Here is a 21,327-nt window from a genome sequence, read left to right as displayed (position 1 = left end):
CAAAGGAAATAAGATTCCTAATACATAGATTTTTATACAGATGAACTCTAAGGAGACTTAAAACTATTTAAAAATTTGTTTGTTTGTGTGTGTTTGTGTGCGTGTGTGTGTATGTGCATGCGTGCATGCATGCACGTGTGTGTTTAGTTGTATCTAATTCAGATGGACAAATGTAATTAAGGAAAACCAAGATTATTAAAACCTCAACATTTTCATCTGTTGCTCTAGATCTATTTATCAAAGCAAATTTCTTATTTTTCTATTTTTAGAAGAGTATTTCATACTGTATATCAATACACCAAAAGAAATATGTCTAACCATGTGAATATGGCTATACTTTTTAAATGTTAAACCCTTTATAATGCTCTTAGTCTGATATTCATTTGTCTATTTACTCATTCATCAAATATTCAGAAGTTCTTGAGCCAAGAGACACGTTTTTAATGGTTAGCACTCAGTAATGGTTTTTGAATTAATCCTGTACATCAAAGAAAATGTATGTGTGTGTGGGGGAGGGGAATCAGACGAACTAAGATGAGACTTTTAAGTCTGAGGAAGTCATAGTCTGATAGAGACAATATGTATGCACATGTTTTCCTGCATCTCAAGGTCTTAAATACAACCAAATCTAACATAGAAGGAGGTACTTAGCAGCCAACACACTGTGCTCTCCCATTTGAGATCAATTGGCCAGCAGTATTTGTTTTCTTAGGTAGTTGCAACATATAGGGGGCAGGGACAGCACGCAGATATCGAGCCATGAGACCCTCCATAGCATCCTAACTGACTCAGGGAGACCTCAGTGATTCACTTACCATTGATCTGTCTAGCCACTACCTTCAAGGAAGAATCGATATGGCTGGCTTCTATTTCAAGATGTGGTTGATGAAATTACATCCTTTTCAGGTAAATTCAAGAATGGATTAAGGGAACTTAACCTGTTATATGGGGCTAGATGTGCATACAGCTTCTCCTAGAGTATGTGTGTGACAGGTTAGGAAACACTGTCAATGTCTGTAGACACCTCAGCGGGAGAGAGGGAGATAAACACCAGGCTTACTGACCATGTTTAGCTATGAGATGCTTAAATCAAAATATCAGAATTTATTTGTTCCTGAGTCAGGCTGCTCTTTTAGGCCCAGAGTTCTATTTTTCTGTCATTGACTTTGGTCATCTCGCATTTGAATATGGTTTTGATTTTACACTTCTGCTTACCTTGCTACTAATCAGTACTCCTGGTTTTTTTGTTTGTTTTTCTTATTGTTTTCTGGTATGGTCTTGATTTTTTGATGAGTTTAATTGCTTGACTGTTTCAAGGGGCTTGAAACTGACAGAGATAGAATCTGAAGGTATCCTGCGATTCTTACGGGTTCTAGAACAAATCAGCCACAATGGTGCCTGTCTGGGCAGGCAGAGGCCATGCACAAACCAGTCAGTTCTTGATACTCATCTTCAGAGGTGATGCAGAGAGAACAGAGAATCTCAGGTGTAAGTGCCCTTGTTTCTGCTCCCCTGTATTTGATTCATAGCATCTCCTGCCTGTTGTCTGTTTCGTCTAAACATCATCTTCTCAGTAATTCCTGTGTTGACCACCCCTCTACAAGCCCCAGCACTCCCCTCCTGGATGACATCATCCTTGTATTCCCCTTATGTATGATGTCATCATTGTACTTCTCTTTGTCTTGCCATGTTCAGGTTTTCCCTTTATCCCCCACTGCCTTATGGCATACCATATAGCTTATGGTGTTTACCCTTTAAGTTGTATTTCTACATAGACATAAACACTGTAAGTTTTTTCAGTGATTTTAACAATATAGCCCAAATATCTAGACAAGTACTGCACTATGTAGTTAACTTGTAACACAATTTAGAATAAATCCATTCATACTGCCGAAGGGAAAATATGTAAAGCTAGTGAAAACAGGATTTATAAACTAGAGACACTAAACAAATGTTAGATTTGTTCCTATACAATCGAATACTTTGGGAAACAAAAGAATTTACCTTAAGCTCAGGTTATCATCTGAATGGTGTTTATTAACATGCTGTAATGTACGGAAAGAGGAACACACAGGAAAGGGACATTTAGAGAGGTGCCCCTCAGGTGGGAGGGAGGTCAGAAAAGGCAGGGGGGCTGAGGGGGCGGAATACATTATATGCATGTATGAAATTGTCAGCGAACAAATTTAGTTAATAAAAGAAGAGATGACAGCCTGCTACGCCTGAAATGAAAAGTAAAATAAAAAATTTTGCTTTTCAGCTCTGCGAGAGCAAAATAAAGATGTTAGTCACCTGCAATGCTTAAAGATATTTCATGTAAATGGAAAATTGGAACGGGCCGGTCTTGGAGTCCTCAGTACAGAGCCATTAGGCACCATCCACTGCTTGGGGCCTGCACTGGAGGCTGAGTAATGGGTTTCTTGCTTTCTTACCTGCTCAGAGCTTTCTTGGATTGATTGATTGATTGATTGATTGATTGATTGACTGATTGATGAGGGAATTGGCATGCAAGTATTGGAAAGGTCTGAGAAATGATGAAATGCTCTAGTTTGGTAGCAAAGATACTGAACTATGCTCTGGTAAATCTTGATACTTCTCCATGCTTGCCTTTGCACTTAGAGTATAAAAAACTTGTGTGACCCTGAATAGCTGTGAGTGTACATGAAAGAGTGCTTTGAAAATTACTGTGTATTTAACATGGATAAAATATTAGTGAGAGGATAGATGTAATTTGAAATTAGAAAGCAGTACTATAATTTGGAAATAAATGATTTCTTCCCCAAATATGGTGATGTTTAGGAGCAAATGCACAGTGTGTCGGGTGAATGCTGTGTTTTGGAGTCAGACATGCTCCCCTGTAAGCTCCAGCATGGCTGTGCTATGACCTTCATCAGCTGTCACGTCCCCCTGTACCACACAATTGTCTTCCACAAACTGAGGACATGATATTGCCTAGACCAGGTAAGATTCATGTTAATCAGAGGTCAGTAACAGGTTAGGTGTCTGGGTATGACATTCCCCTACATCAGAGAAATTAGTAGGGATCTGATATGCATAGAAATGGGAGACTTCTCAAATATTTTTATATTTAAAGCAGAATAAACTCTTTAAGAGGTCATTTGGCTGTGAGCCTTTGAAAATGAAGATATTATTGAATATCTTTATTCTTGCTGGTTCCTTCTAGACATTAATCATGTCTTTCTGATTAATGATGTGAGCTGAAATTCTTTGTTAAGACACTCTACTCTCTATAATGATATAAAACACAGGGAGAAGGGGGAACGGAAAAGCTGGGCTGATCCTGAGAATGTGGCTGGGTCAGATAACCCAGGAAAAGCAGTGACAGTAACCTCTTAATTCAACATTCATCTGCAGTAACATTTCTATATATTTTCTTACTCATGGGTATCCATTTTACATGGTGATGTTTCATATAGACATTTTTATATTCAAGTATAGAATGTATATGAGGCTCACAGCCAAATGACCTCTTAAAGGGTTTATTCTACTTTAAATATGGGAAGCTTTGAAAAGTCTCCCATTTCTATGCATGTCATCAGATCCCTACTAATTTCTCTGTTGTAGGGGAAAGTCATACCTGGACACCTAACCTGTTACTGACCTCTGATTAACATGAATCTTACCTGTATATTTTATGCTCACCCCAAACAGCACTCCCTGCTCCCCAGATGATTTCCTGTTATTTCCATTTGTTTCCATAGACAATATCACTTCTGCTTTCATGACCTATATACATAAATGATTTTGTGTATCCGCATAAAATCTAGGATTTATAAGACAAGAAAAAATGAGGTATTTGCTGGAGTCTGACACATTTCACTTACAAGGATTGACAGTTGCATCCGTTTTCCTATAAACAACTTAGTTTCGTTTTTTACATACTATCTCCTGATTATGGTTTTCCCTCCCTCTACTCCTCTCCGTCTCTCTCCACCTCCCCTACCATCCAGATCCACGCTCTTTCTGTCTCTCAGAAGAAAAGAACAGGCTTCTAAGAGATAATATTAAAATATAATAAAGTGAAAATCAATAAGACAAAACAAAAACTTGCACATCGAAGTTGGACAAGACAAATGGAGAGCAGGAATGGATCCCTAGAGAAGGCTTTCACAAGAATCAGAGACCCACTCCTTCACACGCTAAAGGGCTCCCAAAAGAATACTAAACTGGAAGACATCCTATATATGCAGGACCTGGCACAGATAATGCAAACCCTGTGCATGTTGCTCTAGTCTCTGAGTTCATATGAACTTTGCTCAGTTGACTTAGACAGCCTTGTTTTCTTGGTGTCCTCCATCCCCTCTGCTTCTTACACCCTTTCTGCCCCCTTTTCACTGGGTTCCTGAGCTCTGAGGAGAAGGGAGTTGATGGAGACATTTCCTTTAGAGCCGACAGATCCAAGGTTGCTTGATCATACCACTTTTCCTTATCTAATCATCTATTTATGAACACTCTGCTGGCTGGTTCTGTGTGCTAGCTTGACATAAGCTGAAGTTATCACAGAGAAAGAAGCCTCCCTTGAGGAAATGCCTCCACGAGATCCAGCTGAAAAGCATTTTCTCAATTAGTGATCAACAGTGGGAGGGCCCATTATGGGTGGTGCCATCCCTGGGCTGGTAGTCTTGGGTTCTATAAGAAAGCAAGCTGACCAAACCAGGGGAAGCAAGCCAGTAAGTAACGTCCCTCCATGGCCTCTGCATCAGCTCCTGCTTCCTGACCTGCTTGAGATCCAGTCCTGACTTCCTTTGGTGATAAACAGCAATGTGGAAATGTAAGCTGAATAAACCCTTTCCTCCCCAACTTGCTTCTTGGTCATGATGTTTTGTGCAGGAATAGAAACCCTGACTAAGACAAACACCCAGTGTTGCAATAAAGATAGAGTTGCATGTATATCTGTATGTGTTGATTTTAAATCATTAGATATATACCCAAGAGTGATATGAATGGGGTATATGGTATTCCTAGTTTTGGGTTTTTGAGGAGCCTCCATACTGATTTACGTAGTAGCTGAACTAATTTACACACCTGTCAGCTGTGTGCAAGGGCTTCCTTTCTCCCCCAACCTCTCCAATATTTGTTGTTTGATTTTTTAATGATAGTCATTATGACACATGAGATGGAATCTAAAAGTTCTTTTAATTTGTACTTCCCTGATAAACAAGGATGTTGAACATTTCTCAAAAGTTTATAGGACAATTGTTCTGTGTCTCTTGAGAATTTTCTGTTTATTTCATAATCCATGTACTGGGTTATTTGGTTTGTTTGTATTTGTTTCTTGAGGTTTTAAAATATATACATACATTTAAATATATTCTAGTTATATTTTGTTTAATATATAATTGACTATAGATGGTATACAATAGAATATATTATACATTCTAGAATACACACACACACAAACACACACGTATTCTAGTTACTAATCTTTGCCTGATATATATAGATATAAAGATATTTCCCATTCTGTAGGTCGCCAGTTAACTCAATGAATCATTTTCTTTTCTATGCAGAAAGTTCTTAATTTCACAGAGTTCAATTTGTCAATCCTTAGTTTAATTTCCTGAGTGGCTGCAGCCCTTATCAGAGAGTTCTTGTCTGTGCTCATGTCTTGATGTCTTTTCTTCACATTTACCTATAATGGTTTCAGAGTTTTAGGTCTTATATTAAGGTCCACTTTGAATTGTATTTAGGATGAGAGACAACGAACTGATTCACTACTGTATGTATTTTATACCAGGTTTTTTTTGTTGTTGTTGTTTTATGCCAGGTTTTTAAAAAAATGTTTTTACTTTTATGTTTATAGCATTTTTCATACAGCAATTTTTAAGTGGCTGCCATGCATGGTTTTGGCATCTTTGTCAAAAATTAGGTGACCCTGACTGCATGAGGTCTTTTTTTTTTTATTCTATTCTATTGATCCATGTGTCTGTTTTTATTGCAGCACAGTGGTTCCTTAGCCACCATGGTTCTGTAGTATCATTTGGAGTTTAATAGTGTGATGTCTCCATCACTTCTTTCTTTTCTGTAAGGATTTCTTTGGATATTTTGTGCCTTCTTCACTTCCTACTTACAGCTTTCTCCTTCCATAATTTTAGTTTGTTTGTAGCACAGAGTATCATGTAATCCAGCTTTGTCTCAGATCCATTATGTCACCAAGGATACTTGTTACTTCTGACTCTTCTGCTACTAGCTTGCAAGTATTGGGTTTATATGCTTGCACATGATACAATGTAGACTTGATGACATACTAGGAATTGAAGGTAGTCACTCTACCACTGAACCATAGTCCCAGCCGTTGTATTCTTCTTGTTTCTTTTCTGGACTCATTATTCTAGCTAAGAGGTCAATTTTACATTGAATAAGAGTGGCAGAGAGTAGAAAACTTTACTTCATTCCTGAGTTTGTGGACCTGCTCTATTTTTTTTTTCCTGTTTGATATAGTGAGAGCAACAGAGTTGCCATATATAGCCTTTATTTTACTCAAGTTTGTTCCTTCTTGTCTGTTCAAGATTTTTATCATCCAGGATGATAGATTCTGTCAAAGACCTTTTCTAGATTTACTGGTTTAATCCCTGGATTTTGCCATACAGTCTATTTATGTGATATCTGACATTTATAGATTTGCATTTGTGGATCTATCTTGGGAGCTTTGGAATGAAGCCAGCTTGATCATTGTGAGTTGGGCATGCCTCTGTTTTATTGAGAATTTTTGTGCCCAATTTTGTCAGAGACATTGGGCTGTAATTTTCTTTTGATGCTATTATAGCTTTGGAAGCCAATGAGCCTTGGAAGACTATTGGAACATATTTTGAAGACCTGTGTTCTAAGAAAGTGGAAAATCTAAAACAAATGGATAAATTAATAGACATATGGTCATGTAAAAGAATGAACATTTATACAGGCGGTGGAGAGATGGATCAGTGGTTAGGCACACTGGCTGCTCAGGCTCTGTACTAGCACCCACAGAGCAGCTTACAACTGTTTTTCAACAGCTAGTTGGAACCAAAATTCTGGAAGAATTTGAGTACATGCTGAGTGATTAAATATATTTTTATCTTATTAATTTTATGGATTAAATTGATGGTATTATTTATTAGATTTGCTAATTAATGTAGCCAGTATGAATTTCCCACCAACTTGCCAGCAACTTGAAAGAACAATATATATCTAAGGTACTAAAGAAGAAATGCACATGGAAAAAGTCTGAAAGGGGGAAAAATTTAAGGCAAAAAGAAAATCCAGCAACATAAGCTATAGAAGGAGATAGAATTATTTAAGTAGGCAAAGTCAATATAACTTTTCTCTTAAAAGACACAGGTTATGAGATTAGTGAACACATTTCCTTTCTACCATATGTAATAGTAGTAGGTGTACCCCTGGGGACTGTAAACTCCCCAGTGGGTTCGTAGCTGCACTTCAAATATTAGGCATGCACTTTCTACTATGGAGTAGACTTCAGTCCAGTTGGTTCCACTATTGTACCCTGAGTCTGGTTCTCAGGATTTTTTTTGTCCCCATTTCCATGATGTTTCCTGCCTTGGGACAGCTTTATTGATATAAATATTCCATCTATGACTGAGCATTCTACAGATACCTATTTAACATTTATTCTCTACTCTTTCATCAGTTGTTAAGATTCTACATTAACTACCACCCACTGCACAAAGAAACCTCTTGGATGGGAACTGAGAGCCGCACAGAGCTGAGGGTAGAGAGAGTTCGGAAACAGTTGAATGTTATGTCCACTTATCAAACTAGTAGTAGTAGGTTCAGCTCAGACTCTTTGACCACCCCAGCCTTGATTTCCTTTCCATATTTACAGTTCAAGGCCTGTGTTTCCTCCTGTTGAATGGACCTTAACTCTAACCCAAGAGTGACTGGCTGGTCTTGAATTTGGGCCACTGCTGCTCCCCTGGGCAAATCTTTCCATGATGGATGTTACTGCAGCTCATGGGAATCACAGCTACAGAAAATGACTGATGGCCTTTATCCCCAGAGTCCTGAATATCAGCTTTAGACACTGTGAAAGCTAGCCCAGCAGCGTCTCAGCATGTGTCCTGGATCAGCACTGAACCTAAGATACTCCAGTCTGCCTCCTGAGGACTGAGATTCCATGTATATTACCATCATACCTAGTTTAAGGACAGAAATTATGTAATTAAGATACTGGAAACACAACATAAAAATTCTATTTAAAATATCACTTATATAGATAGATTTATACATAGAAATAAAGACCTTGGGAATAAACGAGTATTTTTAGGATTATAGATGGTTAATACACATTGAAGACATAAACTTTTTCAATTTTTATGTATTGTGGATTCAAAACTTATGAAATAAATTCAGTAGTGGTTATGGGAAAAAGTTGAACAGACACTGAAAATTAATGAAATAAGCCTTCAATATTTAAAACTTAGAAAAGAAAGGCTGGGATTATAGCTCAGGGGGAGGTTCCCCTAGCATGCACCCATGCCAAAAGCCAGAGACAGGGAAATAGGGAGAAAGATAAGTCAGGAAAAGGAAGACACAAGGAACCAAGTGAGAAAATCCATCAAAAAAATAGTGGAAAGCAAAACCAGAAATTAATATAAGAGAAAGGCGACTTCAGAGAAGATTAAAACCATCCAAAATTCATTCTTTGAAAAGCAAATGAAATTTCAAAAATATTTATATGGTTAAGATTTTAAGACAAAAAGAAGCTATGCACCATATAAAGATGAAAGTCTAGTTTATCAATAGATACTAAGCAGATATTAATGATGTGGCTGTTTGATTCAATCTAAACAAATCTGGGAGAAGCCAGGAAACGGAAGTCATAGCAGGTGCAGAGATGCTTTGTGTTATTTATATTTAAATGTGAATGTAATATCGGTAAGTGAGAAATGCACCTTATTATACTTCTCATGTGACTACAGCTGGCTAGGGCAACACCATGATACAGCAGCAGAGGGGGAATGGCAAATTCGCTCGGCATTCAGAATGGTGATGTTTGGGATTCAGGCAGGGAGAAGGCTGAGGACAAGGACACGGGGGACTCTGTTTTTGTCTTGTTATATTTTTGTGGCAAATGGCAAAACCACGCTTTCCCTCCATTTTAATTCTCATCTGTCATGTGTACTCACATATAATTTTAAATAATTTTAGCGGATGCCTTGCACCCCCATCTGATATATTAGCAAAATAACAGAAAATGACATAATTTCATAAATCACTTTCACTACTTGCTGGGCAGATTTTTCTCTAAAACCAGTTTTCTTCATTCTTATTGGGAAGTTAAGAGAACCAACTTCATTTTAGATGCTGAATGCTTATGAATTGGGTGTGTATTTATAGCTGCTTTTCCGTAATCATTTTCTGTTCTCTAGGCTTGGCGGCGAGGTTACCCAAACACCGCCCACAGCATCATCTTCACCTATCAGACACGCAGTCACGGATTGGTGCTCATTTTAACTTTTAGCCACGACACTTCGTTGTCATCTTTATTCATAATGTGTGACTCTACTGGCCTGATATGGGATGATTAATAAAAGAGTGGCAGGGTTCTGGGCCCCAGACTATACCGTAGACTCCTTGGGCTCTGCCCTCAGACTAGCTTGCTTTGGGCATCATGTTTAGAGATCAATAGAGTACTCAGGCCTTTAACATAAGATTAATTATGACTTTAAGATAACTTGGTCTTCTGTGGCCAAGGGTTTCTTCTTGGATATTGTTAGTTATAGTGGCATGTCTGGAATATTCATTACTTTTCTTCCTGTAGTTTCTCCAACCTATATATAATATGCAGTCATAAAACTGTCATGTTGCAGAGTACTGTGTATGTGTATTCTAATAATCAGTTACCTACATTAACAAAATGGAGCAAGTATGCATACAGAAACTCACTCTTTCTTTCAACCAACAGTGAAAAAAAAATAAGTGTAATTTTGGATTATTGTTGTTTCCTGTGTAGCCATTCACAACCACAAGGAACAGCAGCCGAAGGATGGAATCAATGTTTCGGTCTGCAGCTTCTTGTTGAGCAACCTGTCATCATTCTCCTTTGCCCTACTTATTATAAATTATAACAGGCTGTGCTAGAAAGAAAACTGTATTGGGCCATATCCTACTTATTTTGTGACGCTCTGTAGGACTTCAGTAGGAAGGGACTTTTTGATGGTGTTTATTTCTATTCTCCTGTGATTCAGGTGTCTTTCTCCAAATGATTCAATATTCCGAGATGTGCCCAATTTCTGTATTTAATAACAAAACAGTCCAGGACTCACTGTAAATCAGTAGGGGATCCATCAATAAAGTACAATACATTACGAAGGCGGTGTAGGCCATCATTGGAGATAATAAGCAAGCACATTAATATTCACGCCTGGTGGAATCCTGGCTGTGTTTCTGAAAAGCTGGAGAATATATTTCAGGCTTAATGTTCACCAGTAGATGTTTGCCAGTGATTTTTTTCAGATACTTCTTGTAGTAATTCATTCATGGCATCAGTGGGGTGATGTGGGAAACTTCCATCCATGGCTTCCACTTACCTAATTGTGTACTCAGACTCGGTGAATACCCACAGTCCTTTCTGCTTAGATCTTGGGTCTTTCTTTGTCTCCTGGCGATATCTCAGCTGCTCAATCAAGCTGATCGCATATGTATGTCTCTGTGTGAGCTGAAGTCAGGGAGGGTAGTCAAAAGGAAAACAAACAGCAACAGAAAACTTGCATTGTTCTGCAGAGTGCAGAATTGCCTGAGCGTCTAAGAAATTAAAATTGGACTTTTTTCACATAGCATGACCTAAGTGGGGTATAGAAGAAAACAGTACCCTGCTGGAATAGATGTGGAGATAGAGTAGAAATGAAGACCCTGCTGTAGTCGATGTAGAGCTCCCAACACAGGGATATACAGACTGAATGCTTACAGTGTCAGAGGCCACGTTTTACTATCACCTGCACTCTTCTTCCCAGAGCTGGTCCCTAACAATCCCATAAACATGGCATATGGATGTGTGTTACAGTTACCTTTAAATATACAACTAATACACATCCTTCTGCTGTTTGCCTCCCCAATTCATAAAAGGTATGTTGCAGTTTTGCATACTGTGAGTAACTATGCAATTTAGGGTCAATATCCTTTTCATGTAAATCATGTTTAGCCTTTGGTTTTGCTGTTGACTAAGACTCTACTTTGGAATCTTTACTGTACATCACCGTGTCTTCCGAATTTTTAGGCAATAAAAGGGCCAGGCTGTGAGGAAAAGAGAGACTTCGCGTGTGCAGTGTTTGTGAGTTTGTTACAGCCACTGCTCAGCCATTTCCAGTTCTGTTGGCACTGTCCCCGCCGGTGCTCACTGTGGTGGCACCATTCCTGCCAGCGCTCACTGTGGTGATGGGCCTTCTATTTAGGTGGAGTACACTTTCTGAGTCAATACTATTGATTTAGAACCCTTGAATTCTATAGGATTTCCTTTATATTCAAAGTATAGCTAGCTAAGGTAACAATCTTTCACCCCTTCCATTACGTGATTTGATTAATATCAGATTTGAGTAATAACATGGATATTAGAAGCCAGAGTTTCAGAAATGCGTTGGCATTTTTCCAGTACAGTCTCTTAGAAATATCTCAGAGGTTCTCTTTTCCAAGGTGACTCTAGTTTGTTTCAAGTTGACTCCTCTCTCCTGCACCAGATATACAGATATATATCTGAATAGAACAGTGATTCTCAACCTGTCTTAGTTAGGGTATTATGGCTGTAAGAAATATCATGACCATTGCAACTCTTATAAAGGACAGCATTTAATTGGGCCTGGCTTACTGTTTCAGAGGCTTATTCCATTATTATTATGACAGGAAGCATGGCAGCGTGAAGGCTGGCATGGTGCTGAAGGAGGATCTGACAGCCTTATCCTGATCCACAAACAGCAAGGAGAGACCGTAGGCCACCTTGAGCATAGCTTGAGCATAGAAGACCTCAGAACCTGCCCCTATAGTGACATACTTCCTCTAACAAGGCCACACCTCCTAACAGTGCCCCTCCTTATGGGCCAAGAATTCAAACACATAAATCTATGGAGACCATTCCTATTCAAACCACCACATGGTCTTTGACAGAAATCACCTAAGATCATCATAAAACACAGATATCTATATCATAATTTATAACAGTAGCAGAATTATACTTATGAAATATCAGCAAAAATAATTTTATACTCGGGGATTACCACAACATGAGGAACTGTGTTAAATGATCACAGTGTTAGGAAGGTTGAGAACCACTGAGGTAGACATATACAGATATAAAAATCTATCTAAATAGTTGCCCAAGAGTTCAGAGATAGGTGAGATGGATATCAAGCAATAAACGGAGAGCTCAGAAAAGATGTGTCAAAGAGAAAACCCTGGGACTGGCAAGATACCTTAGTAGGTAAAGAATTTTCCATCCAATGACCTGAGTTCAGTTTCCCAAAACTATAAACATGTGCAAAGCAGAATCCTCTAGCAGAGTTAGTTGTCCTCTAATCTCCACATGTGTGCCAATGGGACTTCCCTCATTATACCTCAACCCACACATACATACACATACACCAGACCCTCCCACACCCATACACACATAGGCATGGAGGATGCTAAAAATAGAGAAACTCTGGAATAGAGAAAAATAGGGGAAACAAAGGTCAGACTGGCTTTCTGTAGCTCTTATTCACACACTGTCAAGTCCACAGTGTGGATTCTGGCTAAAGGAACAATACCAAAAACTGAGGAGAAAAAGAGACCAGAGACAGAGCAAACTGGCATACTCATAGCTGTTTTCCTAAGGGACTGGAGTAAATAACAGAGAAGAAAAGTGGAAGTTACAGGTACAATCCCTAAAGACCTAACAGAACACAGCAACTGTTAATACATTTTGGGGAAAAAAAAGAAAAACAAACATTACACTCAAAATACGAAAGGAAACATTTGAGCAGCCAAGCAACACAAATGATTTAAAAGGAAATGAAAGCGGTAATATCAGTTTTCTCTTTTTCTTTGTCCCTCTCCCCTCTGGTGTCACTCAACAATAACACAAGGAAGGCAGTGAATGCCTCCTGATCCTGAAGATGCCACATGGCTCCATTTTTCTCTCAGCCTAATGATAGTAAACATAGCTGGAAGAGGCAGGGGGATCATGCATTTGAAGCCCATCTGGGCTACATGGCACATCCTAGGCCAGACTAGAAGCTGCATAATGAAACCCTGTCTCAAAATCACTAATACAAATGAAAACAATAATAGCAAAAAAATGAATGAAAAGAAATAGGTTTGTTGTGGGCAAGTTTCTTGATTGCATCTCTTCTTTTAGACCCACTTGATTCTCTAAACAGTTCAGCTATTGCAAGCTGTACATAGACTCCGGATGAAAGACTGGAGAAGTTAATTCACTTGTGGGCTAATGTTCAAGGAATGCATAATACAGGAACATCATAAACCATAGCAATATGGGGATGATGTGTGAGACGGAAGAATAGGTTATATTTTCCCCCTCTTATAGCCAAGGGAAGATGACGTAATTTACTGAAGGTACATAAGAGAGAAATGAGAAATGTTACATGTTCGAGGAGTGAGACAGTAGGACACATAGTAATACATGAGATGATCCAGAGGATGCAGTATGTGGGCAGGGACATAATGCACACGGGAAGCTCATAGCTGACCAATGAGAAGTTGAGCTCAAAGGGAGAGACAACTTTGCCTTGACCTGAAAGGTTAACACAGCCTGAAGGTCAGATCAGAACCAAGAGTGGCAACTATGTGGGCATCAATATATTAGGTGTGACACAGTTCTACTTCTCTATCTAACTGACTGTATTCTGTCTCTGGCTGGAAAGTGTGAGGTTACCATGACGATTAGTAAGCAAGTACACCTGGTGGCTTATGACCCGTTTAGTTTTGCATCAAGTATGAGGCATGCATTGTGGCGTCGTTGGTGTTTCCGTGGTGTTGTCGCCATTGCATCTTGTCAAAGAGGTCGCTTCCATACAGACAAACTGTCTCTACAACCATTTGCTGACTTGTAAAATGTATTTTCTCACCCAGCCTGGACACAATACCCATGTCCTGAAGTAGCTTGGGTTCTCCTGAGAAAAACTATTCTGACAAAATTCAGTAAGTGTAAAATGATGAGGTTCTGTGAAACCTTGTTGACAGGAAACTGAAGAGGAGGGTTGTGAGACCCCGAGAGTTAAACATGTTTCTCCTCGCTTAGAAAATCAGCCCCTGCGATTTTACATGCTACCGTGTAACTGTGAGAAAAGCATCAACAGTCACTTACTGCATTGATAGCACACACACTCACACACCATGTTTACCCCACACACCGTCCACAGCCCTTCACTCTGCTTCCTGCATCTCTGCCCATAAAGACTGCCCTTCACCAGCACCAGAAATAAATTTGATTTCTCTAATGCAGAAGGTAATTGGATTTTTCCCTTATTGAATGAGTCCCTTTATAATGATTGTCTCTGCAACTGCCAATTTAGCAGTAAGTGACTTCTCATCAATCAGATGATGTGACTTAAAATAAAGACTAGGAACTGGGGTGAAAAGGACCAGCTGCCTGGCATCTGACAGATTGTTTCTTGGCCCCCGTCTTATCATTTTCCTGAGAAAAGGCTTTATCCCTGGATGTGGTTTTCATAAAATAAGATGCATAATCATTGGTTATCTAGTTGTAGATGACTACTCTCCAGAAAATATGATAAGTATTTTCAGAAATTACCCTGTGGCAAACAATAAAGTGGAATAAAACACACCCAGTAATCATTCTGTTACATGAAAACATTGTCATTTATACTTCTCAGGTACAGGAGACATACTGATGAAAGAAATAACGAAATCTTACCATTTTTTTTAAATCTGTCCAGATATGAAATAAAAACCTTTATGTCTTGTTAAATTACTCAGCACAAGACTCGTTCTCTAAAGGGCTTATGAAGGGAAGATGGCAGAAATTGTAGCGGCGGATCTTTCTTTCCTCATCTGAGGGCGTGTGTCTGAATACTTGGGATTTAAATTCCTTTAGTTTGCCTACTTTTTTTGTGACACTACAATTAATCTGGTTCATGCTTGTTTTCTCTATCTCTTCCCTTGGATCTTGTCAATAAATATCTTGAATCTTTTTTTTGGAGGAAATATAATCGAAGGTCATCACTGTTAGTGAGAAAATTTAAAAAATTTAATTGGGAAAGGTTAGAACAAAACCAAACAGATGCGAAAATAGCTAGCTACTACCTCTGTTTTAGAAGTAGCAAGGGCTGGAGAGATGGCTTGCTTGGCCACACTGGCTGCTCTCTCAGAGCTTTCAGAACCTGTGTCGAGTGGATCACAAATGCCTGTAACTCTGGCTTTAGTGAGCCTGATGTTTTTTTCAGTCTCTGTGTTTTTTCTGTCCTCTGTGACACTTATACACACACCTGCACACACACTTGTATACATACCTTAACACACATCTCCACACATAGGAACACACACACATACACACACATACACACACACACACACACACAAATAAAAGTAAATCAAATAATATCTTTCCTTTTTGAATTATCAGTATTAGTTGCTTCCATAGGTATTAGCAAGCTTTAGGGTCTGAGGAACTGAGATTTTCCCACAGTTCTTTAGTTCTTCCCCACTCTCTCTTCTACTGTGATTCCCAAAATCTGGAGGTGGTGATGTAGGTGTCCCGTTTGTAGCTTACGCTTAGCTGCCAATTATCATCATCATGTGACCACTGCACAAAGAAGCTTGTCTTGACCCACGACGATAGCACAGGAAGTATCTTTTAAAAAGGTTTATTTATTTTATGTATATAAGTACACTGTAGCTCATCTTCAGATTGAAGCTGTTTACAGACATACCAGAGGAGGGCATCAGATCTCCATTACAGATGGTTGTGAGCCACCATGTGGGAATTCCCACCATGCTGGGAATTGAACTCAGAACCTCTGGAAGAGCAGTCAGTGCTTCTAACCACTGAGCCATCTCTCCAGCCCTACAAGAGTATTTCTTTCTTTTTTTTAAAAAAATTAATTTTTTATTGGATGTTTTATTTACATATCTGACGTTATCCTTTTTCCCCATTCCCGCTGCCCCCCGGAAACTCACTATTCTATCCCTTCTCCTCCTGCTTCTATGAGGATTCCCCCCGCCCCCATTCCATCCACTTGCACCTCCCTGCCTTTGAATTTCCCCACACTGGGGCATCTAGCCTTCATGGGACCAAGGACTTTCTCTCCCACCTATGCCCTTGGGCTGATGGTCTGGGTTCTACAAGAAAGCAGCTAAGTAGGTCCTGATGAATAATCCAGTAAGCAGCACCCTCCATGACCCCTGTCTGCCTCAGATCCTGCCTCCAGGTTCCTGAACTGTTTGAGTTCTTGTCCTGACTTCATCCAATGATGAACTGTGATGTGGAAGAATAAGCCAAATAAACTCTTTCTTTCCCAAGTTGTTTTGGTCTTAGTGTTTGATCCCAGCAATTCTAATTCTGATGAGGACATTGTTTAAATTTGAGTATTATTAACTAAAATCAAAACTAGTGTAATGATGTCTGTTTGATGGATTATAAATTTTCTGAAAAAAAGTTGTATGTGCATTTTTGATTCATTCACAATCACACTTTCCTTTTTTAGGTAAATCATTTTGCACACTTACAGGCCTTTTAAATGTTCACATAGCAGGCTATTAATGATACATTGAACATTTACGGAAAGCATTAATATGTGATGTAGGTCGTGAGCAATTTACCCTGCAAATGAGTCTCTTATAATAAACATGTATTTACTAATTCATTTTGTCATTTCTCTTTGGTGTAAGCATTTTGGACTGCTATGTGAAAGACCCCGAGACAGCAGAGAGGATGCAAAGGTATCTTCAAGGCTGATAGAAAGAAGAGAGAAGTGTTAACATGGGAAATGGAGTGTGCTTTGGCATGAGAAGATGAGACAGGAAGTGTGTGCTGGAGCAAACAGTGGAGGCAGCTCAGAGGAACACAGCTGTACCCAGGCTCAGCAGGGGGGCAGCGTCTGTGCATGCGGCAGAAAGCAGAAGGATGCTTTTGGAAGATGCAGGGTTGTAGATGGGAGAGTGCTGGCTACTGAGAACACATGCATTGTAAACAAGGGGACAGGGGAGGCATGTATTAGCTTTGCTCATGTATTAGCTATTTACTACTTCAGGGGTGAATGGGAGGTAAGTCAGGAAAAGCCACAGACAGTAGAATTTGGGGGGGGGGAGAGAGAGAGAGAGAGAGAGAGAGAGAGAGAGAGAGAGAGAGAGAGAGAGAGAGGAAAAACGACTTTGAATTAGGATTTAGGTGTAATTATTGGGTAAAAGAATTTGGATTTGGCATCTGAAGGTTCTGTTTTGAAGCTTATGATTTTAGGAACACCTAAGAACAACATAAATGTGAATACAAACTGATATTTATATTCTAGGGGGACTCTACTAATCAAATTTACTATCCCATGGAAAGTGGTTTTCAAGTGAGAGGAGAGGGACTTGATCTGACAAAATACATTGATAAAGCCGTTGGCTCAGACAGATAGTATAGGCTAATAGTTTTAATGAAACATGGGTTAATTGGAAAGAATCCTAAATAATGTTAATTAACATTTAAAAACCAGTCTTAGTATTTCCATGGTGACCAGCCAAACGTGCTCATCCAGTGTGTAAAATCAAACACGCTCTTACACTTTCTAAATTGAATGAATCTTACACTTGTAATTAAAATTACTTGTAATTTGTATCTCTTCATGTAGTCCAACATTAAACATGTGCACATTCTGTTCTCAGTATGTGTAAATATTATACTTGGATTGAAATCTGAATTTGAGATGTCCTCAAATGTTAAACCAGTTCCTCTCCTCTTCAGGTCACCGATATGATGCTTCAGGACAAGCCTTACCCTGACTGGGGGAAATCTGCAAGAGCTTTCTGGAAGAAAGGCAACGTGAGGATCATTTTATTCTGGTAGGAAATCGCATCATCTATATATTTACTTCTATTCTGCCTCATTTACTGAAGCACTTGAGGTGAGCGTAACTTTCATTAGCCGTATAGAGTTTTATTTAGGACAGCTCTGCTGCCCTACTAAAATTGTTACCATATCTTATGGATTTATCTGGTTTGTTTATTGTTTAAGAGCTCATTTATAAGAAAGAAACATGATATACGGCTTGACCTGAAGTGAACAGGGTTTTCATTTCTATTTTTTTTGACTCAGCAAAAACCAGCTGTCATTTTCATCAAGGAAATGTGATATATAAAACTGTCTCCTGTAGACACAAATCACCCAGGTCACTCTGCAGAGGCTGACTTCACCATAAGGATGTGAAGTCTCCCTGGAGGAATCCTCTGCACGAACTGCATCCTGCTCAGTGGTATTTCTTCTCTCCATGATTCCTTTTCCTGCCTCAGCCCCATCAGAGCTATTAAGGAGCTTTGGGTCATTCCCTCAACAAAGCGGCTTGCTTTCTTACATGTAAAGTTATATATGCCGATGCTCAGACACATTGTATCTGATGGCAGCTTATGCTAGAAAATGCTAGCCTGTATAGTTTCCTTAAGAAGTGCAATAAGGAATATCTGTTTATTCTTAGATGTTAATTCCTTCTTACTTTTTTTTTTTAAAACTATGAACGCTACAAAAATAATGGTAATTAAGTACTTGGAGAGAATAAATACTCAACATCATCTTGCAGTGTAGCACACTGTTGTTATATATTGCTAGTGATAATGTGACATTTGAACTCAGTTCTTAACAAGTAAACAAGTAGTTTTTTCAGTATGTGAGAAGAACATGTTTCTGTTGCTGTTCACACGTTGGCTCCAGGAGTCAAGCGTGGACTGTTTTTTATGGTGCTTTCTGACCCGCAGTTATATTGTTTGCATGTAAGCTTCTTTATGTAGCTTGTCCAGTTTTATATAACAATGTAGCAAATATTTGTTGAAGGTGTTGAGCTCAGGGGTTGCAACATGGACTTGGTATTCTGTACATCTGAGTTCTTCACCTATTCTTTTTATCATTTGAAAAATGTATTCATACACACACACACACACACACACACACACACACACACACACACACACATATATATATATATATATATATATATATATATATATATATTATGATTTGATCCAATGTAACCCCAGTCTGTCCCCTATCTCCACTTGCTATCACTTTCCCTTCCAACTGTATCCTGCCAGACAGCAAATCTTAATAGAACCCACAGCTCAACAACCCATCAAGGCTGCTGTCCAGCCAATCCTACGAATCTCTTTGCCCTTGCATCCTCAGGGCTGGAGTTACAGATGTGCCTCTCCATGCTCTCCTTTTGTGTGTGTATTAAACTGGGATCTTTCTGTTTATGCAGCAACCCTTTACCCTCCGAGCTACCTCCTCAGCCCTTTCAGAGGGATTATTAATCACAGTTCTTACAGAGGATGGGAATCCATGCTAGATTCCCCCTAAAGCATCTTAATATCATTTTCCTTGGAAATTCCCACTCAAATCTATATACTGTCTATCCCCTTTGTATAAAGACTTTATTTTAGTATATGTGATGACTTAGGTCCCAATGAATAATCAGACACACAGATAATTGATCTAAAGTTGTAATTTCGTTATAGTTATGGGGAAAATATACTTTTACACATCAAACAAATTAAAGCTTAAACATAGTCATTATTCAAATGAATTATTAATATGTAATATATTGAGTGTGTTCTTTCCCTGTCATTCAAAAGTAGTAATTCCAACCACAGAGCACAAAACAATAGAAGAAACATTTAAATTCTATTTTAACATTTATTTTTATTATTTTATACATTTTGGTCTGGTTATTATCTTGACAACAGTGTCATGATTCTTTAAAAAGCAAAATCTGATGCAAACAATTAAACATGGAAATCATACAGGAAGCCAAGAAATCTTCCTTTATGTGCAGGTTTGCCATCTAAAATGAACATAGCAAGAATAAAGGGCGTTTAGTTTTCTTCTTAGCCATAGGAGATAAAATATAAAAAGAGTTGATATTTGAAATACTTACCATCTTAATGATGAAAAAGAATGTTTGCATACTTCAGGTCACCCACTCAAAAGCAGATGTTTCCTTTGGATTTTGCTCTAGCTATTAAAAAGAAATTGGTTGAAGCTCTACACAGGAGTGGGAGATGTTACAAGTAAACCTGTCATGAGCTGCAGTGTGGATTGTGTAGCAGACTGAACAACACTGAGGCTCATGCAGTGTGCAGTTTACGCTAGCAAAGTTTCTATACTCTTAACCTTCGAAAGCTTACTCAAGTATCATGAGCGGCCACTATCTAGCTTCCTGCTTCCTTGACTCAGTCATATGTGGACTTCCCGGTGAAGACAGTGGTGTCAGTGCTAACCTCAAAGAGTAGGCCGCTCTATCTCTCAGGCTCTCATGTCAGGGAAAAGACCAAACTAGGACTGTGTTTGGAAATATTAGATGCCAAAGGGAATATTCACAGATGGGTCCCGAAACCATTTTCCGTAATTTTAAAGAATAAAGGTCTAAGAATGAAAATCTTTTTTTTTCTTTTTACTTCCACCTTTCCGAGTGTCTTCCGGCTGCCACTTCCACTGTCTTGTCTGAAGTCAAAGACAGTACAAGCAGCATAATTCTCCTGGTATCATCTGTGTCTGTATTCTCCAGAGACACAGTGGCTTTGTCCTGGATAGGAAGCATCTTGGGATTCTGATTTCCAAGCACATGGCTTATTTGTTTGTACCAAGGAGAAAAGAAGGGAATGGGAAAGGAATTGGGTGAAGGGTTGTCTATCCTGTCTTTCCTAGTCGCATGTGTTGCTTTGAACAGTGAAATTGTGAGTCAGAGTGGCACGTGTCACATCTAAACAGATGGATTTGGTTTTCAACAAGAATCGAGCCACATGGAAACTCATGTCTTGCAGGGAGGATATGGGATAGGTCAAGCAGCCTGAACGATGCTGTAGACACGTAGTGTGAACTGGTGCTGAGCCCTGGGCAGTGTTGATTACTACAGTGTGACCTAGTCTACCCTGTTGTAGATAGAAACTCATCCTTAGAAATGGTCCCTGAGCCACTGTATCCAGAATGGAGATTTGTCTTTTATGGCTTGAGTAGGGCGTGACAAGGCTTTCACTGACACAGATGGTAGAGATGACAATCCCAGTGGGATAGCGGCAAAGCGTTCGGATAACACTGTGCTCTGGAGACGTTGAGTTAAAAAATACAGTGTGAGGAGAGAGAGGGAGAGGGAGAGGGAGAGGGAGAGGGAG

General features: G+C 39.1%; 1 protein-coding gene across 1 annotated transcript in view; it reads left to right on the top strand.

The window, feature by feature from the left end:
• The window catches only part of Tmem117 (transmembrane protein 117), a 437,212-nt gene that overhangs the window by 260,733 nt on the left and 155,152 nt on the right, over positions 1-21,327 (top strand). The window contains exon 5 of the mRNA XM_028752174.1: positions 17,915-18,012. Within this exon, the coding sequence (XP_028608007.1) occupies positions 17,915-18,012 (98 nt within the window). The remainder of the gene's footprint in view (positions 1-17,914; positions 18,013-21,327) is intronic.

Source organism: Grammomys surdaster, unplaced genomic scaffold (assembly GCF_004785775.1).
Source record: "Grammomys surdaster isolate TR1022 unplaced genomic scaffold, NIH_TR_1.0 125878, whole genome shotgun sequence".
NCBI classification, from domain to species: domain Eukaryota; kingdom Metazoa; phylum Chordata; class Mammalia; order Rodentia; family Muridae; genus Grammomys; species Grammomys surdaster.
The sequence above is the reverse complement of the archived record's forward strand: the minus strand, read 5'-3'. Positions and strand labels throughout refer to the sequence as shown.